This window comes from Physella acuta, unplaced genomic scaffold (assembly GCF_028476545.2).
Source record: "Physella acuta isolate Inbredline_101_S28 unplaced genomic scaffold, ASM2847654v3 ptg000735l, whole genome shotgun sequence".
In the NCBI taxonomy this organism is placed as follows: domain Eukaryota; kingdom Metazoa; phylum Mollusca; class Gastropoda; family Physidae; genus Physella; species Physella acuta.
The window spans coordinates 34,808-61,508 of NW_026732253.1; the positions used below are offsets into that span (position 1 = coordinate 34,808).

At 33.9% G+C, this 26,701-nt stretch overlaps 2 protein-coding genes across 3 annotated transcripts in view; one reads left to right on the forward strand and one right to left on the reverse strand.

Annotated features, from left to right (window-relative positions):
- Positions 1-26,278, forward strand: part of LOC131950090 (N-chimaerin) — a 60,393-nt gene extending 34,115 nt beyond the window's left edge. The window contains exons 7-14 of one of the 2 annotated variants that reach the window (XM_059312133.1): positions 3,740-3,998; positions 4,573-4,653; positions 18,273-18,357; positions 18,440-18,613; positions 21,021-21,098; positions 22,367-22,504; positions 23,159-23,270; positions 24,820-26,277. In XM_059312133.1, coding sequence (XP_059168116.1) covers positions 3,740-3,998; positions 4,573-4,653; positions 18,273-18,357; positions 18,440-18,613; positions 21,021-21,098; positions 22,367-22,504; positions 23,159-23,270; positions 24,820-24,997 — 1,105 coding nt within the window. In that variant the 3' untranslated portion in view covers positions 24,998-26,277. Of the gene's footprint in view, positions 1-3,562; positions 3,999-4,572; positions 4,654-18,272; positions 18,358-18,439; positions 18,614-21,020; positions 21,099-22,366; positions 22,505-23,158; positions 23,271-24,819 lie in introns of those variants that run through there. The other variant, XM_059312132.1, reaches the window with a different exon arrangement.
- Positions 4,908-7,815, reverse strand: LOC131950089 (piggyBac transposable element-derived protein 4-like). The gene is made up of 2 exons (XM_059312131.1): positions 7,421-7,815; positions 4,908-6,987 (listed from the first exon to the last, which is right to left on the reverse strand). Exons 1-2 carry the CDS (start codon positions 7,558-7,560, stop codon positions 5,394-5,396), a joined length of 1,734 nt encoding a protein of 577 aa, XP_059168114.1. The 5' UTR covers positions 7,561-7,815; the 3' UTR covers positions 4,908-5,393.
- Positions 26,279-26,701: the final 423 nt, after the last annotated feature.

The following is a 26,701-nucleotide window of genomic DNA, read 5'->3' on the forward strand; positions in this document are numbered from 1 at the left end:
CCCTCTCCCCTATGAGTGTGACATTATTTATGGATGACCCCTTAAAGGTCGAGGGTTCTGTTAGAGGTCAAGGGTTCTGTTAGAGGTCAAGGGTTCTGTTAAAGGTCAAGGGTTCCACTAGAGGTCAAGGGTTCCATTAGAGGTCAAGGGTTCTGTTAGAGGTCAAGGGTTCCGTTAAAGGTCAAGGGTTCAGTTAGAGGTCAAGGGTTCTGTTAGAGGTCAAGGGTTCCGTTAGAGGTCAAAGGTTCCGTTAGAGGTCAAGGGTTCTGTTAGAGGTCAAGGGTTCCGTTAGAGGTCAAGGGTTCCATTAAAGGTCAAGGGTTCCGTTAAAGGTCAAGGTTCCGTTAGAGGTCAAGGGTTCCGTTAGAGGTCAAGGGTTCCGTTAGAGGTCAAGGGTTCTGTTAGAGGTCAAGGGTTCTGTTAGAGGTCAAGGGTTCTGTTAGAGGTCAAGGGTTCTGTTAAAGTAAACTCAAATAGACTGTGAATATTTGTTTGAAATAACATATGCCTTGCTTGAACTTTGTTGATGAACAATATATGAGTAGCTTCATTTTACTGTTAGAAGTTTACCTTCAAGAATAATATATGTTAGTAGCTTCATTTTACTGTTAGAAGTTTACCTTCAAGAATAATATATGTGAGTTGCTTCATTTTACTGTTAGAAGTTTACCTTCAAGAATAATATATGTGAGTTGCTTCATTTTACTGTTAGAAGTTTACCTTCAAGAATAATATATGTGAGTTGCTTCATTTTACTGTTAGAAGTTTACCTTCAAGAATAATATATGTGAGTTGCTTCATTTTACTGTTAGAAGTTTACCTTCAAGAATAATATATGTGAGTTGCTTCATTTTACTGTTAGAAGTTTACCTTCAAGAATAATATATGTTAGTAGCTTCATTTTACTGTTAGAAGTTTACCTTCAAGAATAATATATGTTAGTAGCTTCATTTTACTGTTAGAAGTTTACCTTCAAGAATAATATATGTGAGTTGCTTCATTTTACTGTTAGAAGTTTACCTTCAAGAATAATATATGTGAGTTGCTTCATTTTACTGTTAGAAGTTTACCTTCAAGAATAATATATGTGAGTTGCTTCATTTTACTGTTAGAAGTTTACCTTCAAGAATAATATATGTTAGTAGCTTCATTTTACTGTTAGAAGTTTACCTTCAAGAATAATATATGTTAGTAGCTTCATTTTACTGTTAGAAGTTTACCTTCAAGAATAATATATGTGAGTTGCTTCATTTTACTGTTAGAAGTTTACCTTCAAGAATAATATATGTGAGTTGCTTCATTTTACTGTTAGAAGTTTACCTTCAAGAATAATATATGTGAGTAGCTTCATTTTACTGTTAGAAGTTTACCTTCAAGAATAATATATGTTAGTAGCTTCATTTTACTGTTAGAAGTTTACCTTCAAGAATAATATATGTGAGTTGCTTCATTTTCAAGTCTGAAATGAATCACCAACCCTCAATATACCAAAGATAGTTTTCCTAAATGATCAAGTCATTCTCCTGACTTGCTAGTGTTCTAGCCTCACATCACCAGCCTGACACAAAAGGAGCAGTCTAAGACCAAGATACCATTTTTATAGTAGCCTACTATTCTGATTATTGCCTAAGATTAGAGTGAATTATCCAACAGCTTTTGTAGATTATCAAAGTACCAGTCTGACTTCAATGTACAAGAATTACCTCTAAAGGTACTAGCTTGAATTAAAGATGTTGATTTGTCAACTGCCCATCTTGAAATTTCAAATTACCAGTCTTACATATTCAAGTAGCAGTTATAGTTTCAAAAGGCATTTTATGTTCTAGAATGTCTCAGAAACAGTTTTGTCCTGATATCTTTCGTCCGTGAGATCATTTGTCCTTGAGATAATTTGTCCTTGAGATCATTTGTCGTGAGATCAATTGTCATGGAATCGTTTTAGCAATGTGCGTATATTTAATATTTTCTTCACGTTCTTTTGTTGACATATGCAAAAGAATAAAAACTTTGCCAACAATAAAAAAAATTAAGTAATTCATTAAATAAATAAACCTTACACCGACACTTTAAATAAGACAATGAGATGCATTTGTAATCATGGCATGTGGTTTTTCTTTTATGGTTCCCAAATCTATAGCAATGATGGAAGGAAGGAAGGAAGGACTGACTGACACACTACGTGGCCAGTTATATTCTAGATGTATCAGTTATTCTTATAGGGGCCAGTCTGATTAATCAATGTATTAATCAAGAAACCATTCTATTTATAAAATAACAGACAGACATCTCAATGTACAAGTTTATTATAAACGAGCTGACCCGCGACGTAGTATACGCCACCATCTAGTTGTTTTATTTTCTGCTTTATCAGCAGTTCATAATTTGTGAATTCAACACTACCCCATCCCGCACTCCCTCCCCCCCTCCTAGTGAAAGCAGCCAGTTAAAGACAAAGAAAAGATCAATCAGAAATTGTTACCTCCCTTACCTTTCAAATAGTTTAATACTAAATTATCTGCCCCCTAATAGCCGTCACTAACCTGGCTCTATGATTGTAAACATTCGGGGTGAATCACAGCTCACCTGACAGATGGGGATGAGGGTGGTGTCTAAGCTGCGTGGTGTTTTCTATGGTACCCATGAAGAGAATTATATATATATAGATTTGTGAGCCTTCATAATTTTCTTAGTTTCACTTTGTCTTTCTTCAGTATTAAACATTGATGAAAAGTATTTAACCCTAATATTAAACATTGATGAAAAGTATTTAACCCTAATATTAAACATTGATGAAAAGTATTTAACCCTAATATTAAACATTGATGAAAAGTATTTAACCCTAATATTAAACATTGATGAAAAGTATTTAACCCTAATATTAAACATTGATGAAAAGTATTTAACCCTAATATTAAACATTGATGAAAAGTATTTAACCCTAATATTAAACATTGATGAAAAGTATTTAACCCTAATATTAAACATTGATGAAAAGTATTTAACCCTAATATTAAACATTGATGAAAAGTATTTAACCCTAATATTAAACATTGATGAAAAGTATTTAACCCTAATATTAAACATTGATGAAAAGTATTTAACCCTAATATTAAACATTGATGAAAAGTATTTAACCCTAATATTAAACATTGATGAAAAGTATTTAACCCTAATATTAAACATTGATGAAAAGTATTTAACCCTAATATTAAAGGTTCTTGGATCTTATTTAACCCTTTTATTAAACATTGATGACTGTCATGAAATAAATTTGAACTTGTTGTGAACATTTCTATGTGGATGAATTCTGGCTGAGTACATCTGGGAATCTACTTAGTCATCCCCGGAGGATCATGCATGCTTGCTTGTATGTGTGCTTATATGTTGTCTGATGTTGTCAGTTTGTTCTTACCTTCCCATTGTGTGTGTAGATTTGATGGAGAAACCAAAAATTACAAGCTTTACTATGATGGCAAGCACTATGTCGGAGAGAAGAGATTTGATTCCATCCATGCTTGCTTGTATGTGTGCTTGTATGTTGTCTGATGTTGTCAGTTTGTTCTTACCTTCCCATTGTGTGTGTAGATTTGATGGAGAAACCAAAAATTACAAGCTTTACTATGATGGCAAGCACTATGTCGGAGAGAAGAGATTTGATTCCATCCATGCTTGCTTGTATGTGTGCTTGTATGTTGTCTGATGTTGTCAGTTTGTTCTTACCTTCCCATTGTGTGTGTAGATTTGATGGAGAAACCAAAAATTACAAGCTTTACTATGATGGCAAGCACTATGTCGGAGAGAAGAGATTTGATTCCATCCATGACCTGGTGGCCGATGGGCTCATCCACTTTTTTATTGAGCTGCGGGCTGCAGATTACATCAAAACACTCTCACAAGAATCTAATTATGAGGAATCACCATACATGGCATATAACATGAAACGCAAACGCATGGGCAAGTCTAAAACAGAAGGCAATGTCAATGGTATTAATCATGAGGTTAGTCCTAGAGAATCTCATTTGTTTCTAGTTTGTTGACATTGGCATCTACTTTGTTGACATGTAACATCTACTTTGTTGACATGTGACATCTACTTTGTTGACATCTAGTTTGTTGACATGTGAAATCTACTTTGTTGACATCTAGTTTGTTGACATGTGACATCTACTTTGTTGACATCTACTTTGTTGACATGTGAATCTACTTTGTTGACATCTACTTTGTTAACATGTGACATCTACTTTGTTGACATCTACTTTGTTAACATCTACTTTGTTGACATCTAGTTTGTTGACATGTGACATCTACTTTGTTGACATCTACTTTGTTGACATGTGAAATCTACTTTGTTGACATCTACTTTGTTAACATGTGACATCTACTTTGTTGACATCTACTTTGTTTACATCTACTTTGTTGACATGTGACATCTACATTGTTGACATGTGACATCTACTTTGCTGACATCTACTTTGTTGACATGTGACATTAACTTTGTTGCCATATTTCTATACTTGACAGTGACTGTTGCATGATAGACTAAAATAACATGACTAACCTCTAACTATACAGGGTAATACACAGGCAACATATGCTGATGATGCTGGGCCTGCAACAGATTTTAATGATTATGAAAAGCAGCACATCTTTAAAGTAAGTAAAGTCCTCTCATACAACACATACAACATACAGCACATCTTTAAAGTAAGTAAAGTCCTCACATACAACATACAACACATCTTTAAAGTAAGTAAAGTCCTCACAAACAACACATACAACATACAGCACATCTTTAAAGTAAGTAAAGTCCTCACATACAACACATACAACATACAGCACATCTTTAAAGTAAGTAAAGTCCTCACATACAACATACAGCACATCTTTAACTCTTTACAATTCTCAGATTTAGTAGTGAAATATTGGAATCCTCAGGTCTATATAGTAAAATGTTCACTAAAACATTATTAAGCAAGGAAAGCATATAGTGTTATGCATCACTGTTTAGGTAATTGAATGTAGTATCAGCATAAATTATAAAATCAACTTTATCATGTGTGACCTTGATACCACAATTAATTAATTAATTAATTAAATTTGACTTTTTTTTTTTTTACTAAAGACATGACAAACATAAAGAAGAAAAAAAATAAGCCTTGCACTATAATAAAACAAAGTGATGTTTATTGAATAGATTATTCATTTCTGTGTATAAAACAGGTGATGTAGTACATTTTGAACAAGAACTGAAAAAATTATGCAATAAACAGTAACATGACCTGTGTAAGGGGAAATAAGTGAAAATTAAAAAAAAAAATATTTGGAAAGAAATTATTATTATCAATGTTTACAAAAATGAGGTTATTGATAACAAAAGAAAAATGAAACAAGGTTTAAGAAGACTGGTGAAATTTTAACAAACAGTTTTTCTTTCTATGGAAACATAGATACGTATCACAGGTGCGACACTTAGTGGTGACCTTTCTCTCTATACCTAAAGTTCTATAACATAATTTACAATTACGCCTAGAGCGACTAAATTCTGGAACAATACTATGGCTAGGTTTAACTTTCTTAACTTTAGCTTTTTTAAGTGTAACTTTAAGAGCTGAGGGTATTTCTTGAAACATATCTATTTTTGCTAATTCTCGAATGAGCTCCTCTGTAAAATCTAACTGTAAGTATCTTTTTGGCCTAGCAAGTTCCACAAGATCAGGGTTGGTCTTTCTCCATTCCTGAAATAAAATGTAACTATTAACCCTAGAAATATCAATGAAATGAAAAAACAGAGTTTTCCAAAACGTTTTAGTTTTTCTTAGAACATTATATTTATTAATTAATTGGTCACTCTTATCTACCCCTCCCATATGTGAATTATATTCCTGAATAATATGTGGTTGATCAACAGACAACTGTGTAAAAATACCTCCAACCTTAGTTCTTCTGTTTACCTTTGCTGAACCATTAGCCGTCATAAAATTAGACATTACAGACACAGTTTTATTATCACGCCACTGAACTGTTACAATTTCCCGTTCCCTAAACCATCGCATATCACCTCTTTTTGAAACTTTTTCAAAAGACTTCACATCTTTTAGAGCAATAGGAAAACCTTTTCTATTTTTTAAAATTGTGCCACAAGCACCAATTCCACATTTAAAAAGATCTTTCAATAGTTTAACACTAGTATAAAAGTTGTCAAAAAATAAAAGATAACCCTGATTCATAACTGATTTTGACAATCGCATTACTACATCATAAGCTAAGCCAAAGGTAGAAGTCTGCGGTGTCTTGTCTTGCTTACCTAAATAAACTTCAAAATCATAAGTGTAGCCAGTAATAGATTCAGCTAATACCCATAGTTTCATTCCCCATTTAGTTGGCTTATCACGAATATACTGACGGAAAGTGTATCTGCCCTTATTTCTTACCATTCTTTCATCAATAGACAAATGTTGGTTTGGCTGATAAAGTGCCTGACATTTTCTATGAATGTATTCATACAAAAACCTTACTTTACTCAGCTTGTCATCTGGGTTTTCTGTCTCAAAGTTTGAAACCTTTAAAAAAGACATTATTTGTGTGAATCTCTTCTTCGTCATGAATCTACGAGCCCATAAGCCATGGTAAAGAGACGATGTGCACCAATATTTTGCTACACTTGGTGCTTGAACTATGGACATGTACATCAGCAAACCTAAAAAAGAATAAAACTCATCGATACTTAAATTATACCACCCTTTGAAGACAGAAGGTCTTGTTGGTCCACAGTGTGCTGCATACTTGTTGGTGTACATTACGATTGTCTTCACCAGATCCACCGTGAAGTACAGCTTGAAAAAGGACACAGGGCTCAAGAATTCCCTAGCAGCACTTTTAGTTAACTTCTCCCCAGTTTGACTAAGATGAATTCCAGGTTGCTTAGCAGGTCGGAATTTGGGAAGGCGAACTGGGGGACCACCGTCTACATCAGATGCTGTCTTGGGTCTGAAAACAAAAAAATAAAATATGAAATAAATGTTGACAACTTAGATAATAATGAAATGATTTATTATAGTACATACAATTTAATAGCAAGGGAAAATTGAAATATAGGCCTACTTTAGTAACTAAGCAAGTACAGTTAGATAACAATAATACAAATAAAAAATGATTTGGCAAAGTTACAAGATGCTAGAGCATCCAATGTAAACAGCTCCTTAGCAACCATTTTTTTTTATTTACTGGTGTGAATGGTGTATTTTAAAAAAAAATGTTTGTATGCATTATAAATAATATAATTACTTCAAATTACATGGAATTTTAAAAAAAAGAATGCTGTAACTAATACAGGTGTTTGTTATAAAGATTAATATATAGGTGGGGTAATTTAACTAAAAATGTTCAGTTTTAGTAGTGAAAAAAAAAGATGTAAACTCACAGAAGACTATTCCCTTGTTGTGTAGAGTTACTAACAGAGGTATTTCCCATATCTTCATCTGAATCTTCGATATCTGTTTCCACAATATCTTCATCAGACGATTCATCACAAAAACTCATGTCACTTTCGTCGTTAGGCATTTTATTTTCAATTAATTCGAGGTGCCTGTCTCAAATCAACTTCACGAAAAATCCAAAATGGCGTAAGAAAGGCATGCTCGGTTCAAGTGTTTTCTTTCGCAATTTTCATAATAAGAAAATAAGTTTCGCATTTTATGTGTGTTATTTATAAATGATAATACAATTAGGAAAATAATGCCGTTAAATTTTTTTTAAAAAGCTTAGTGCTTGTTATTCAAAAATACACATTTCTGCGTCGATCTTATAAGAACGATGGCTAAGGGAGAGAATTGAAAAGAGTTAAAGTAAGTAAAGTCCTCTCAAACAACACATACAACATACAGCACATCTTTAAAGTAAGTAAAGTCCTCACATACAACATACAGCACATCTTTAAAGTAAGTAAAGTCCTCTCAAACAACACATACAAAATACAGCACATCTTTAAAGTAAGTAAAGTCCTCACATACAACATACAACACATCTTTAAAGTAAGTAAAGTCCTCACATACAACATACAGCACATCTTTAAAGTAAGTCAAGTCCACTCAAACAACACATACAACATACAGCACATCTTTAAAGTAAGTAAAGTCCTCACATACAACATACAGCACATCTTTAAAGTAAGTCAAGTCCACTCAAACAACACATACAACATACAACACATCTTTAAAGTAAGTAAAGTCCTCACATACAACATACAGCACATCTTTAAAGTAAGTAAAGTCCTCACATACAACATACAACACATCTTTAAAGTAAGTAAAGTCCTCACATACAACATACAGCACATCTTTAAAGTAAGTAAAGTCCTCACATACAACATACAGCACATCTTTAAAGTAAGTAAAGTCCTCACATACAACATACAACACATCTTTAAAGTAAGTAAAGTCCTCACATACAACATACAGCACATCTTTAAAGTAAGTAAAGTCCTCACATACAACATACAACACATCTTTAAAGTAAGTAAAGTCCTCACAAACAACACATACAACATACAGCACATCTTTAAAGTAAGTAAAGTCCTCACATACAACACATACAACATACAGCACATCTTTAAAGTAAGTAAAGTCCTCACATACAACATACAGCACATCTTTAAAGTAAGTAAAGTCCTCTCAAACAACACATACAACATACAGCACATCTTTAAAGTAAGTAAAGTCCTCTCATACAACATACAACACATCTTTAAAGTAAGTAAAGTCCTCTCAAACAACACATACAACATACAGCACATCTTTAAAGTAAGTAAAGTCCACTCATACAACACATACAACATACAGCACATCTTTAAAGTAAGTAAAGTCCTCTCATACAACACATACAACATACAGCACATCTTTAAAGTAAGTAAAGTCCTCATACAACACATACAACATACAGCACATCTTTAAAGTAAGTAAAGTCCTCTCAAACAACACATACAACATACAGCACATCTTTAAAGTAAGTAAAGTCTTCTCATACAACACATACAACATACAACACATCTTTAAAGTAAGTAAAGTCCTCACAAACAACACATACAACATACAGCACATCTTTAAAGTAAGTAAAGTCCTCTCAAACAACACATACAACATACAGCACATCTTTAAAGTAAGTAAAGTCCTCACATACAACATACAGCACATCTTTAAAGTAAGTAAAGTCCACTCAAACAACACATACAACATACAGCACATCTTTAAAGTAAGTAAAGTCCTCTCAAACAACACATACAACATACAGCACATCTTTAAAGTAAGTAAAGTCCACTCATACAACACATACAACATACAGCACATCTTTAAAGTAAGTAAAGTCCTCTCAAACAACACATACAACATACAGCACATCTTTAAAGTAAGTAAAGTCCACACATACAACATACAGCACATCTTTAAAGTAAGTAAAGTCCACTCATACAACACATACAACATACAGCACATCTTTAAAGTAAGTAAAGTCCTCACATACAACATACAACACATCTTTAAAGTAAGTAAAGTCCTCTCATACAACACATACAACATACAGCACATCTTTAAAGTAAGTAAAGTCCTCACATACAACATACAACACATCTTTAAAGTAAGTAAAGTCCTCACAAACAACACATACAACATACAACACATCTTTAAAGTAAGTAAAGTCCTCACATACAACACATACAACATACAGCACATCTTTAAAGTAAGTAAAGTCCTCACATACAACATACAGCACATCTTTAAAGTAAGTAAAGTCCTCACATACAACATACAGCACATCTTTAAAGTAAGTAAAGTCCACTCATACAACACATACAACATACAGCACATCTTTAAAGTAAGTAAAGTCCTCACATACAACATACAACACATCTTTAAAGTAAGTAAAGTCCTCTCATACAACACATACAACATACAGCACATCTTTAAAGTAAGTAAAGTCCTCACATACAACATACAACACATCTTTAAAGTAAGTAAAGTCCTCACAAACAACACATACAACATACAACACATCTTTAAAGTAAGTAAAGTCCTCACAAACAACATACAGCACATCTTTAAAGTAAGTAAAGTCCTCACATACAACATACAACACATCTTTAAAGTAAGTAAAGTCCTCTCATACAACACATACAACATACAGCACATCTTTAAAGTAAGTAAAGTCCTCACATACAACATACAACACATCTTTAAAGTAAGTAAAGTCCTCACAAACAACACATACAACATACAACACATCTTTAAAGTAAGTAAAGTCCTCACATACAACATACAGCACATCTTTAAAGTAAGTAAAGTCCTCACATACAACACATACAACATACAGCACATCTTTAAAGTAAGTAAAGTCCTCACATACAACATACAGCACATCTTTAAAGTAAGTAAAGTCCTCACATACAACATACAGCACATCTTTAAAGTAAGTAAAGTCCTCACAAACAACACATACAACATACAACACATCTTTAAAGTAAGTAAAGTCCTCTCATACAACACATACAACATACAGCACATCTTTAAAGTAAGTAAAGTCCTCACATACAACATACAACACATCTTTAAAGTAAGTAAAGTCCTCTCAAACAACACATACAACATACAACACATCTTTAAAGTAAGTAAAGTCCTCACATACAACATACAGCACATCTTTAAAGTAAGTAAAGTCCTCTCATACAACACATACAACATACAGCACATCTTTAAAGTAAGTAAAGTTCTCATACAACACATACAACATACAGCACATCTTTAAAGTAAGTAAAGTCCTCACATACAACACATACAACATACAGCACATCTTTAAAGTAAGTAAAGTCCTCACATACAACATACAACACATCTTTAAAGTAAGTAAAGTCCTCTCAAACAACACATACAACATACAACACATCTTTAAAGTAAGTAAAGTCCTTACATACAACATACAGCACATCTTTAAAGTGAGTAAAGTCCTAACATACAACATACAGCACATCTTTAAAGTAAGTAAAGTCCACTCATACAACACATACAACATACAGCACATCTTTAAAGTAAGTAAAGTCCTCACATACAACATACAGCACATCTTTAAAGTAAGTAAAGTCCTCTCAAACAACACATACAACATACAGCACATCTTTAAAGTAAGTAAAGTCCTCACATACAACATACAGCACATCTTTAAAGTAAGTAAAGTCCTCATACAACACATACAACATACAGCACATCTTTAAAGTAAGTAAAGTCCTCACATACAACATACAGCACATCTTTAAAGTAAGTAAAGTCCACATACAACACATACAACATACAGCACATCTTTAAAGTAAGTAAAGTCCACATACAACACATACAACATACAGCACATCTTTAAAGTAAGTAAAGTCCTCACATACAACATACAGCACATCTTTAAAGTAAGTAAAGTCCTCTCAAACAACACATACAACATACAGCACATCTTTAAAGTAAGTAAAGTCCTCTCATACAACACATACAACATACAGCACATCTTTAAAGTAAGTAAAGTCCTCACATACAACATACAGCACATCTTTAAAGTAAGTAAAGTCCTCACAAACAACACATACAACATACAGCACATCTTTAAAGTAAGTAAAGTCCTCTCAAACAACACATACAACATACAGCACATCTTTAAAGTAAGTAAAGTCCTCACATACAACACATACAACATACAGCACATCTTTAAAGTAAGTAAAGTCCTCACATACAACATACAGCACATCTTTAAAGTAAGTAAAGTCCTCACATACAACATACAACACATCTTTAAAGTAAGTAAAGTCCTCACAAACAACACATACAACATACAGCACATCTTTAAAGTAAGTAAAGTCCTCTCATACAACACATACAACATACAGCACATCTTTAAAGTAAGTAAAGTCCTCTCATACAACACATACAACATACAGCACATCTTTAAAGTAAGTAAAGTCCTCACATACAACATACAGCACATCTTTAAAGTAAGTAAAGTCCTCACAAACAACACATACAACATACAGCACATCTTTAAAGTAAGTAAAGTCCTCTCAAACAACACATACAACATACAGCACATCTTTAAAGTAAGTAAAGTCCTCACATACAACACATACAACATACAGCACATCTTTAAAGTAAGTAAAGTCCTCACATACAACATACAGCACATCTTTAAAGTAAGTAAAGTCCTCACATACAACATACAACACATCTTTAAAGTAAGTAAAGTCCTCACAAACAACACATACAACATACAGCACATCTTTAAAGTAAGTAAAGTCCTCTCAAACAACACATACAACATACAGCACATCTTTAAAGTAAGTAAAGTCCTCACATACAACATACAGCACATCTTTAAAGTGAGTAAAGTCCTAACATACAACATACAGCACATCTATAAAGTAATTAAGTCCACTCATACAACACATACAACATACAGCACATCTTTAAAGTAAGTAAAGTCCTCACATACAACATACAGCACATCTTTAAAGTAAGTAAAGTCCTCATACAACACATACAACATACAGCACATCTTTAAAGTAAGTAAAGTCCTCACATACAACATACAGCACATCTTTAAAGTAAGTCAAGTCTTCTCATACAACACATACAACATACAGCACATCTTTAAAGTAAGTAAAGTCCTCACATACAACATACAGCACATCTTTAAAGTAAGTAAAGTCCTCTCATACAACACATACAACATACAGCACATCTTTAAAGTAAGTAAAGTCCTCACATACAACATACAGCACATCTTTAAAGTAAGTAAAGTCCTCTCATACAACACATACAACATACAGCACATCTTTAAAGTAAGTAAAGTCCTCACATACAACACATACAACATACAGCACATCTTTAAAGTAAGTAAAGTCCTCACATACAACATACAACACATCTTTAAAGTAAGTAAAGTCCTCATACAACACATACAACATACAGCACATCTTTAAAGTAAGTAAAGTCCTCACATACAACATACAGCACATCTTTAAAGTAAGTAAAGTCCTCTCATACAACACATACAACATACAGCACATCTTTAAAGTAAGTAAAGTCCTCACATACAACACATACAACATACAGCACATCTTTAAAGTAAGTAAAGTCCTCACATACAACATACAACACATCTTTAAAGTAAGTAAAGTCCTCATACAACACATACAACATACAGCACATCTTTAAAGTAAGTAAAGTCCTCATACAACACATACAACATACAGCACATCTTTAAAGTAAGTAAAGTCCTCACATACAACATACAGCACATCTTTAAAGTAAGTAAAGTCCTCTCATACAACACATACAACATACAGCACATCTTTAAAGTAAGTAAAGTCCTCATACAACACATACAACATACAGCACATCTTTAAAGTAAGTAAAGTCCACACATACAACACATACAACATACAGCACATCTTTAAAGTAAGTAAAGTCCTCACATACAACATACAACACATCTTTAAAGTAAGTAAAGTCCTCATACAACACATACAACATACAACACATCTTTAAAGTAAGTAAAGTCCTCTCAAACAACACATACAACATACAGCACATCTTTAAAGTAAGTAAAGTCCTCACATACAACATACAACACATCTTTAAAGTAAGTAAAGTCCTCATACAACACATACAACATACAGCACATCTTTAAAGTAAGTAAAGTCCACACATACAACACATACAACATACAGCACATCTTTAAAGTAAGTAAAGTCCTCACATACAACATACAACATACAGCACATCTTTAAAGTAAGTAAAGTCCTCAAACAACACATACAACATACAGCACATCTTTAAAGTAAGTAAAGTCCTCTCATACAACACATACAACATACAGCACATCTTTAAAGTAAGTAAAGTCCACTCAAACAACACATACAACATACAGCACATCTTTAAAGTAAGTAAAGTCCTCTCAAACAACACATACAACATACAACACATCTTTAAAGTAAGTAAAGTCCACTCAAACAACACATACAACATACAGCACATCTTTAAAGTAAGTAAAGTCCTCACATACAACATACAGCACATCTTTAAAGTAAGTAAAGTCCTCTCATACAACATACAGCACATCTTTAAAGTAAGTAAAGTCCTCTCATACAACATACAACACATCTTTAAAGTAAGTAAAGTCCTCTCAAACAACACATACAACATACAGCACATCTTTAAACTAAGTTAAGTCCACACATACAACACATACAACATACAGCACATCTTTAAAGTAAGTAAAGTCCTCTCAAACAACACATACAACATACAGCACATCTTTAAAGTAAGTAAAGTCCACTCAAACAACACATACAACATACAGCACATCTTTAAAGTAAGTAAAGTCCTCTCAAACAACACATACAACATACAGCACATCTTTAAAGTAAGTAAAGTCCTCACATACAACATACAGCACATCTTTAAACTAAGTAAAGTCCACTCAAACAACATACAGCACATCTTTAAAGTAAGTAAAGTCCTCACAAACAACACATACAACATACAGCACATCTTTAAAGTAAGTAAAGTCCTCACATACAACATACAGCACATCTTTAAAGTAAGTAAAGTCCTCTCAAACAACACATACAACATACAGCACATCTTTAAAGTAAGTAAAGTCCTCACATACAACATACAGCACATCTTTAAAGTAAGTAAAGTCCACTCAAACAACACATACAACATACAGCACATCTTTAAAGTAAGTAAAGTCCTCACATACAACATACAGCACATCTTTAAAGTAAGTAAAGTCCTCACATACAACATACAACACATCTTTAAAGTAAGTAAAGTCCTCACATACAACATACAGCACATCTTTAAAGTAAGTAAAGTCCACTCAAACAACACATACAACATACAGCACATCTTTAAAGTAAGTAAAGTCCTCACATACAACATACAGCACATCTTTAAAGTAAGTAAAGTCCTCACATACAACATACAGCACATCTTTAAAGTAAGTAAAGTCCTCTCAAACAACACATACAACATACAGCACATCTTTAAAGTAAGTAAAGTCCTCACATACAACATACAGCACATCTTTAAAGTAAGTAAAGTCCACTCAAACAACACATACAACATACAGCACATCTTTAAAGTAAGTAAAGTCCTCACATACAACATACAGCACATCTTTAAAGTAAGTAAAGTCCTCACATACAACATACAACACATCTTTAAAGTAAGTAAAGTCCTCACATACAACATACAGCACATCTTTAAAGTAAGTAAAGTCCTCACATACAACATACAGCACATCTTTAAAGTAAGTAAAGTCCACTCAAACAACACATACAACATACAGCACATCTTTAAAGTAAGTAAAGTCCTCTCAAACAACACATACAACATACAACACATCTTTAAAGTAAGTAAAGTCCACTCAAACAACACATACAACATACAGCACATCTTTAAAGTAAGTAAAGTCCTCTCAAACAACACATACAACATACAGCACATCTTTAAAGTAAGTAAAGTCCTCACATACAACATACAGCACATCTTTAAAGTAAGTAAAGTCCTCACATACAACACATACAACATACAGCACATCTTTAAACTAAGTTAAGTCCACTCAAACAACACATACAACATACAGCACATCTTTAAAGTAAGTAAAGTCCTCATACAACACATACAACATACAGCACATCTTTAAAGTAAGTAAAGTCCTCACATACAACATACAGCACATCTTTAAAGTAAGTAAAGTCCTCTCAAACAACACATACAACATACAGCACATCTTTAAAGTAAGTAAAGTCCTCACATACAACATACAGCACATCTTTAAAGTAAGTAAAGTCCTCACATACAACACATACAACAAACAGCACATCTTTAAAGTAAGTAAAGTCCTCACATACAACACATACAACATACAGCACATCTTTAAAGTAAGTAAAGTCCTCACATACAACATACAGCACATCTTTAAAGTAAGTAAAGTCCTCATACAACACATACAACATACAGCACATCTTTAAAGTAAGTAAAGTCCTCACATACAACACATACAACATACAGCACATCTTTAAAGTAAGTAAAGTCCTCACAAACAACACATACAACATACAACACATCTTTAAAGTAAGTAAAGTCCTCATACAACACATACAACATACAGCACATCTTTAAAGTAAGTAAAGTCCTCACATACAACATACAGCACATCTTTAAAGTAAGTAAAGTCCACTCAAACAACACATACAACATACAGCACATCTTTAAAGTAAGTAAAGTCCTCACATACAACATACAGCACATCTTTAAAGTAAGTAAAGTCCTCTCATACAACACATACAACATACAGCACATCTTTAAAGTAAGTAAAGTCCTCACATACAACATACAGCACATCTTTAAAGTAAGTAAAGTCCTCACATACAACACATACAACATACAGCACATCTTTAAACTAAGTTAAGTCCACTCAAACAACACATACAACATACAGCACATCTTTAAAGTAAGTAAAGTCCTCACATACAACATACAGCACATCTTTAAAGTGAGTAAAGTCCTAACATACAACATACAGCACATCTTTAAAGTAAGTAAAGTCCTCTCATACAACACATACAACATACAGCACATCTTTAAAGTAAGTAAAGTCCTCACATACAACATACAGCACATCTTTAAAGTAAGTAAAGTCCTCTCAAACAACACATACAACATACAGCACATCTTTAAAGTAAGTAAAGTCCTCACATACAACATACAGCACATCTTTAAAGTAAGTAAAGTCCTCACATACAACACATACAACAAACAGCACATCTTTAAAGTAAGTAAAGTCCACATACAACATACAGCACATCTTTAAAGTAAGTAAAGTCCACTCAAACAACACATACAACATACAGCACATCTTTAAAGTAAGTAAAGTCCTCACATACAACATACAGCACATCTTTAAAGTAAGTAAAGTCCTCTCAAACAACACATACAACATACAGCACATCTTTAAAGTAAGTAAAGTCCACTCAAACAACACATACAACATACAGCACATCTTTAAACTAAGTTAAGTCCACTCAAACAACACATACAACATACAGCACATCTTTAAAGTAAGTAAAGTCCTCATACAACACATACAACATACAGCACATCTTTAAAGTAAGTTAAGTCCTCTCAAACAACACATACAACATACAGCACATCTTTAAAGTAAGTAAAGTCCTCACATACAACATACAGCACATCTTTAAAGTAAGTAAAGTCCTCACATACAACACATACAACATACAGCACATCTTTAAAGTAAGTAAAGTCCTCTCAAACAACACATACAACATACAGCACATCTTTAAAGTAAGTAAAGTCCACTCAAACAACACATACAACATACAGCACATCTTTAAAGTAAGTAAAGTCCTCTCAAACAACACATACAACATACAGCACATCTTTAAAGTAAGTAAAGTCCTCACATACAACATACAGCACATCTTTAAAGTAAGTAAAGTCCTCACAAACAACACATACAACATACAGCACATCTTTAAAGTAAGTAAAGTCCTCACATACAACATACAGCACATCTTTAAAGTAAGTAAAGTCCTCACATACAACATACAGCACATCTTTAAAGTAAGTAAAGTCCTCTCATACAACACATACAACATACAGCACATCTTTAAAGTAAGTAAAGTCCTTTTGTTGTTTTTTTTTTTTTTTTTTTTTTTTTTGCTTCTATTATTTCTTACAAGTGGCCTTTTATTTTCTTCAACACAATTTACTAGATCTAAAACCTAGAGTAAATAAGTCTCTAGGCTACTCAATAACAGCAGACCTTAATTAGTAAATTACATTATTGTTAAGATATATTATTCCTAATTGATATGACTGCTATTTTAGTAATAATATAATTGAAAACAATTCAATTAGATCATGAACATCTAACATAAGTTGTGTGTTTGAAACAATAGTTTCATAATTTTAATCAATTATTTTAATAATTTAAAGTTGGGGGGGGGGTGTCTAACCCATACTCTACTGGTGTCTAACCCATACTCTACTGGTGTCTAACCCATACTCTACTGGTGTCTAACCCATACTCTACTGGTGTCTAACCCATACTCTACTGGTGTCTAACCCATACTCTACTGGTGTCTAACCCATACTCTACTGGTGTCTAACCCATACTCTACTGGTGTCTAACCCATACTCTACTGGTGTCTAACCTAACAGGTACAAAACTTCATGGGCCTTCACTGGTGTGATTATTGTGCAAATTTTATGTGGGGTCTACTGGCACAGGGTGTCAAATGTCAAGGTCAGTATATTTCCGCTGTTAAAATCCCCAGGTTAGGCTGTCCAATGATTTTATGACTCAAATAATTTTTTTCTATCTAAAGACTGTGGTCTACAAGCACATAAAAAATGCAGTGAAAAGGTGCCCAATGATTGTATGCCTGATATGAAGTATGTCAAAAGAATATTTGGTGGAGATCTGACAACAGTGGTCAAGGCTCAGAAGTCACTCATCCCACTAGTGGTGGAAAAATGTGTTAAAGAGATTGAGTTAAGAGGTAGGTCATTTTCATATCTAGAAGGGGAGGGTAAACACAAGACTAGATGGCTACTGATTTGTAAATTGATCACAAGACTAGATGGCTACTGATTTGTAAATTGATCACAAGACTAGATGGGGACTTATTTGTTGAGTAGATTGAATTCCAACCCTCATCCTACTATTTAACCCTTTATCTACTGACGGTACTTATAAGTACCACTTTAATTAAGTGCTTGTATTATTTTTAATTTAATACGAATTTTTAAAATTATTAAAGTAATTAATAGTATTATCTCCCCTGAGTCGCCGGTAGTCGGAGGTATCAATGTTTTTTTTTTAGATTAATGGTGTGGCGCCATTTTCAATGTCTTGCTATATCGGTAGTTCACAATTTTTCTGTACATTTCTCACACACGTTCTTGATTTCCCTTTGTTTTACCTTATTTTTCAAGTTTTCAACCCCAAATATTTTTTATTGGCACCTTCAATAGTCAGGCAAACGCGTTTAACTTCTAGTTATACAATTTTAATCAAATTGTCTTTGTATTAGATCGATGTTTACAAGTGGACTTATAAGTACCGTCAGGGCACACGGTCATTTTTTTAGGATTTTTAGAAAATGGCAGATTTGTTAGGTGGGGTTACATAAATATTGTCTTGATAATTAATTATCGAAATGTACTCAAAAAATGATATTTACACATTTATAAGAAGGTTTACATATGGTTTACCTAAGAAATTGTGTAATTACATGTTAATTTCTAGTAGTAAAAAAATAACAAGAATAAAGGTATCAGTTACAGGCTCGTTTACAAGGTTTAGTATACTTCATTTGTATACCAAAGCCTAGTTCTAGTTGTAAGATTTAATTTGTTAGTTATATTTACTGCAATAAACTGTCTTGCCCACAACAACCAGCATTTACGTAATGTATACATCTAGACTAGTAATAGTCCATACTTCTGCATATAGTATAGATCTATGAGGTAAATTTTAATCAGTAAACAGAAAAGAGTAATCCACTATGGCTATCCTAAACACACTTAGCTCACTTCTATTTATGAACTTGGCACTGTAGTGTAGACTTGTCATTACATTCTAGTAGGCTACAATTATACTAGTATTACTAGTAGTTGTGTGCTGAATGACTAGGCTTTTGTTTGTTTATGCGGCTCATTGTACTAGTTATTGGAAGCTTCCAGCAAAAGCATATTCATTCCGGCAACCGTTGCTACACCAGAAAGACCACAGACAAGATTGAGGGAGCATGAAATGTCGACTACTTTTGCTGTGTTTGAGGTCTAAGATGTGTTCCGATAGAAAATCCAGTCAAATCGTACTCAAAATATACTTTTGTGCTGTATTTATGTGTGAAAATTACAAAAAGTGATTGTTATAATGATTGCCATGTTATTAGTTAATAAATTGTATCGTTTGTTCCTGTTTTGTAAAAAAAATATTTTTGAAACAAAATGTCCTAGATTACTGACGGTACTTATAAGTACCAATATCTGTTTGGGCTATTAAAACTTTATGAAACGAAATTTCCTTCGACATATGCTTTGAATGTGCCAAAAGCAATATATTAACACATTGTTTAAGTAAAAATCTCATTCAGAACATAATTCCGTAAATAAAGGGTTAACAATGACTCTATTGACCTAAGGCCCCTTATGTAACTAATTGTAACGACCTATAGACACTTTGAGGTTACGACACCACTGTTTAATAATGATTGGGTTGACCTCATAGCACACTTTTGAAGTATCATTTGTAGTGACCTATCATTTGTAGTGACCTATCATTTGTAGTGACCTATCATTTGTAGTGACCTACCATTTGTAGTGACCTATCATTTGTAGTGACCTATCATTTGTAGTGACCTATCATTTGTAGTGACCTATCATTTGTAGTGACCTATCATTTGTAGTGACCTATCATTTGTAGTGACCTATCATTTGTAGTGACCTATCATTTGTAGTGACCTATCATTTGTAGTGACCTACCATTTGTAGTGACCTACCATTTGTAATGACCTATCATTTGTAGTGACCTATCATTTATAGTGACCTACCATTTGTAGTGACCTATCATTTGTAGTGACCTACCATTTGTAGTGACCTACCATTTGTAGTGACCTATCATTTGTCGTGACCTATCATTTGTCGTGACCTATCATTTGTCGTGACCTATCATTTGTAGTGACCTATCATTTGTAGTGACCTATCATTTGTAGTGACCTATCATTTGTAGTGACCTACCATTTGTAGTGACCTACCATTTGTAGTGACCTATCATTTGTAGTGACCTATCATTTGTAGTAACCTATCATTTGTAGTGACCTACCATTTGTAGTGACCTATCATTTGTAGTGACCTAAACACTATGTAACAACTGATTCTAATGAATGTTTTTTGTCTTAGGTTTGGAGATGGAGGGACTCTACCGGCTAGCTGGCTTTCATGATGACGTAGAGGCTGTACGCATGGCTTTTGATAAAGGTTAACACAGTCTGTTTTTCTAATTCTGTTTTTATGTTATAGACCAGTGGTTCCCAAATTTTTATTAGTGGCGACCCCCAAAGGATGAAAAAGTCAAAATTAGTAAGGAAATTAATAAGCATTAAAAAAAGATTTTCTAGTAAACTTTCGATATGAATTATTCTTGATAGCTTTTTTAATACGATGAGTAAAATTACATGTTACTAACTAGCCTCAAAATTCGCGGTTGAGTTTTTGTCAACGCCAACCTTATGTCATTCTCTATATAATTTATTTCTTTGTTTTGTTTTTAATTGGAGAAGTGTTGAAAATCTATTCTCACAAACATATGTAGACACAAAACGAACTAAAAATAAAAAAGCAATCAATTTAACGTTTAGGTATGAAAAGTGCATATTATACTAAAATTGTGTGAGCAGTTTTTCATTTAAAACGGTAGGTGATGCGGAATCATTCCGTAAATTTAAGGATTCATCTTGTAATTCATTTGGAATTCTGGCAACATCATTGGATGCAGAGAAAGGGTAACGTGAAAATGCACATTATGGTTCTTTCAGCTCAGGGAATAACGCCGCAGTTAGTTTTCAAGAGATTCAAGATGCCCAGAATCCTTTTTCAAATTTTTATTTCTCTCAAAAATAGATTCATCTTCCACACTGAAGAGTTTCTCAAACATGGCAATATTTCCAATACAGTTGGGTTAGGGTTGTCTATGGTCAGTTGGGTTAGGGTTGTCTATGGTCAGTTTGGTTATGGTTGTCTATGGTCAGTTGTTAGGGTTGTCTATGGTCAGCTGTTAGGGTTGTCTATGGTCAGTTAGGTTAGGGTTGTCTATAGTCAGCTGTATTAGGGTTGTCTATGGTCAATTGGGTTAAGGTTGTCTATGGTCAGTTAAGTTGGGGTTGTCTATGGTCAGTTGGGTTAGGGTTGTCTATGGTCAGTTGGGTTAGGGTTGTCTATGGTCAGTTGGGTTAGGGTTGTCTATGGTCAGTTGGGTTAGGGTTGTCTATGGTCAGTTGGGTTAGGGTTGTCTATGGTCAGTTGGGTTAGGGTTGTCTATGGTCAGTTGGGTTAGGGTTGTCTATGGCCAGTTGGGTTAGGGTTGTCTTCAGGCAGTTGAGTTAGGGTTGTCTATGGTTAGTTGGGTTAGGGTCGTCTTCAGGCAGTTGGGTTAGGGTTGTCTATGGTCAATTGAGTTAGGGGTGTCTATGGTCAATTGAGTTAGGGGTGTCAATGCACTTTGGTGACAGATGTTTATGTTATATTAGATGCAGAAAACACAGATATAAGTGTGAACAAGTATGAGGACATCAACACCATATGTAGTGCTCTCAAGCTGTACTTCAGGATCTTACCCATCCCTTTAATCACATGTCAGGTCTATAAGAAACTCATGGAAATTATCAGTAAGATTTTCTTTTTAACATAACATTTACTTCTACATACCACCTAACCGAACATTTACTCCTACATACCACCTAACATAACATTTACTCCTTTGTACTACCAGGGATTGAGATATCATATTTGGTCTACTAAAGGATAGGGTTTAGACACATCTACTAAAGGATAGGGTTTAGACACATCTACTAAAGGATAGGGTTTAGACACGTCTACTAAAGGATAGGGTTTAGACACGTCTACTAAAGGATAGGGTTTAGACACGTCTACTAAAGGATAGGGTTTAGACACATCTACTAAAGGATAGGGTTTAGACACATCTACTAAAGGATAGGGTTTAGACACATCTACTAAAGGATAGGGTTTAGACACATCTACTAAAGGATAGGGTTTAGACATCTACTAAAGGATAGGGTTTAGACACGTCTACTAAAGGATAGGGTTTAGACACGTCTACTAAAGGATAGGGTTTAGACACGTCTACTAAAGGATAGGGTTTAGACACGTCTACTAAAGGATAGGGTTTAGACACGTCTACTAAAGGATAGGGTTTAGACACGTCTACTAAAGGATAGGGTTTAGACACGTCTACTAAAGGATAGGGTTTAGACACGTCTACTAATGACAATGATATAAAATGTCTGTGGCTGTCTTGGCAGAAACTGAAGACCTTTCTCCATCTGACCAAGTCCAGCTGATGAAGGAGCCCTTAAATAGCTTGCCACCAGCTCACTTTCACACCCTCAAGTACATGTGTGCTCACCTGGGCAGGTAAATCACATTCACACACACATGTAAGCAGGTAAATCACATTCACACACACATGTAAGCAGGTAAATCACATTCACACACACATGTAAGCAGGTAAATCACATTCACACACACATGTAAGCAGGTAAATCACATTCACACACACTCGTGTAAGCAGGTAAATCACATTCACACACACACATGTAAGCAGGTAAATCACATTCACACACACATGTAAGCAGGTAAATCACATTCACACACACTCGTGTAAGCAGGTAAATCACATTCACACACACACATGTAAGCAGGTAAATCACATTCACACACACACACACATGTAAGCAGGTAAATCACATTCACACATGTAAGCAGGTAAATCACATTCACACATGTAAGCAGGTAAATCACATTCACACACACACATGTAAGCAGGTAAATCACATTCACACATGTAAGCAGGTAAATCACATTCACACATGTAAGCAGGTAAATCACATTCACACATATGTAAGCAGGTAAATCACATTCACACACATGTAAGCATGTAAATCACATTCACACATGTAAGCAGGTAAATCACATTCACACACACATGTAAGCAGGTAAATCACATTCACACACATGTAAGCAGGTAAATCACATTCACACACACACATGTAAGCAGGTAAATCACATTCACACACATGTAAGCAGGTAAATCACATTCACACACATGTAAGCAGGTAAATCACATTCACACACACATGTAAGCAGGTAAATCACATTCACACACATGTAAGCAGGTAAATCACATTCACACACACACATGTAAGCAGGTAAATCACATTCACACACATGTAAGCAGGTAAATCACATTCACACACATGTAAGCAGGTAAATCACATTCACACACACATGTAAGCAAATAAATCACATTCACACACATGTAAGCAGGTAAATCACATTCACACACTCGTGTAAGCAGGTAAATCACATTCACACACACTCGTGTAAGCAGGTAAATCACATTCACACACATGTAAGCAGGTAAATCACATTCACACACACATGTAAGCAAATAAATCACATTCACACACACTCGTGTAAGCAGGTAAATCACATTCACACACATGTAAGCAGGTAAATCACATTCACACACACATGTAAGCAAATAAATCACATTCACACACATGCAAGCAGGTAAATCACATTCACACATACTCGTGTAAGCAGGTAAATCACATTCACACACATGTAAGCAGGTAAATCACATTCACACATACTCATGTAAGCAGGCAAATCACTTTCACACACTCGTGTAAGCAGGTAAATCACATTCACACATGTAAGCAGGTAAGTCACATTCACACATGTAAGCAAGTAGACACTTAACTTTACCTCAAATCATACTTCAGTAGTTTCTCTTTTGCTGCAAATGAGTATAAATATTAATTATCCACTTTAACCACTTCCTAGTCAGCCTGATCCCCTTTATGTATATCCACTGGACACAATCCACTTTGAGCCTTTTAACTAGACACAATCCAGTTTGTCTATCCACAAGCTACATAACATCCACTTTGTGTTGTAGGGTAGTGGAACACAAGAGCAAGAACATGATGTCTTTTGAAAACCTGGCTATTGTTTTTGCCCCCACTCTAATGAGGTCTGATGATGCTGATCCAATGATGAGTCTCATGGCTGCCAAGTTTGAGCAAAAGATTATGGAGATTGTACTCAGCAAGCATATCAAGCTGCTGGGCAAATAGTTCTACAGTGTACACAGCAAGCTGTGCTACTGGGTGCACAGCAACTTGTGCTACTGGGTGCACAGCAAGTTGTGCTACTGGGTGCACAGCAAGTTGTGCTACTGGGTGCACAACAAGTTGTTTGGACCAAGGCTTCCCTCAGCTAAATATTTCTAAACATGAAGAAGAAACTGGCCAAAACACTTGATAATCCTGAAAAAGTTTGAATTCATGTGAAATAAATTCTTTTTCTTGTTCAGACTATTTGATATGAGTGTGTAAGTTGAGTAAGTGGATGTCATCATCTTGTTCTACTATTTGATCTGATGGAGTAAGTGGATGTCATCCAACTTTTAAACTTTGTTCACCTTTGTTCACCACAGACATGTCTGTTGATGTAGTCACCACAGAAATGTCTGTTGATGTGGTCACCACAGAAATGTCTGTTGATGTAGTCACCACAGAAATGTCTGTTGATGTGGTCATCACAGAAATGTCTGTTGATGTGGTCACCACAGAAATGTCTGTTGATGTGGTCACCACAGAAATGTCTGTTGATGTGGTCACCACAGAAATGTCTGTTGATGTGGTCACCACAGACATGTCTGTTGATGTGGTCACCACAGAAATGTCTGTTGATATTGATAACATCGGCATCAGAATCTGACTCAAGTTTTCCAATTTTAGAGCAATGAATGGGCTGACTCTTCCGTCCAACCTATTATAAGAGAGTCACAGGCAAGACCTAGATTTTTATTAAATTAAAAACAGACAAATGTATTTCATTTTAAAATCTACTATATTTGAAAGTAAAATAGATTTTCTTCCAAGGTAAATTTGATTTGAAAAAAATATTTTTATACTTCTTTATTTGAGTATAAACTTTTAGTTATACAATTTTTAGTACTAAATTTGTCTATTATAATTTCCCATTATTGTAATATGATAAAATGTATAGCACAATGTTTATGAAATTGAGTTGATTGTCTAGTTTAAGCTTGGTTAATTGTCCTAAGTCAAGTGCTGGTATATTGTTTTTTTTCCCATTGTTCCTATGACACGTCAAACATTTTGGCGTTACTAAATGCTATATATTTTACAGATGTCATGGATAAATTCAAGAATTTTTTTTCTTGTATTTTGATTATACAATGTTTACTAATTTTTCAATGACAAAATATTTAATTAATTCTATTCTATTAAATTGATTGCATTTCCATTTTCCTAATTGTTTAAAAACTTACTTGTAACTTAGTATGTGTTGTCTGGTACTGTAATTGCCAGTATTTAAAGAAAATCTATTTAAAAAATTGTCTGTTTTTTTTTTCTTTTTTCAAATATATTTTATTTAAGCAAAGAAAATGCGTAAGACATATTTTTTTATGAAGGAAATGCTAATCTGTAGATAGTGTTAGGTTTAAATAGGAAACATCTAGAGAGCCCAGTGGCGTAGCAAGGTCGGGTGTCACACGGTGCGGCACGCAATGGTGTCAACCCCCCCCCCCCCTCCTCAAAAAATTATATATATATATATATATATATATATATATATATATATATATATATATATATATATATATATATATATATATATATATATATATATATATATATATATATATATATATATATACACATATATACATATACTAGGCATACTGCCTAGCTCAGGGGTCGGCAACCTGCGGCTCTTTTGATGTCAAGATGCGGCTCTTCAGCTCCATA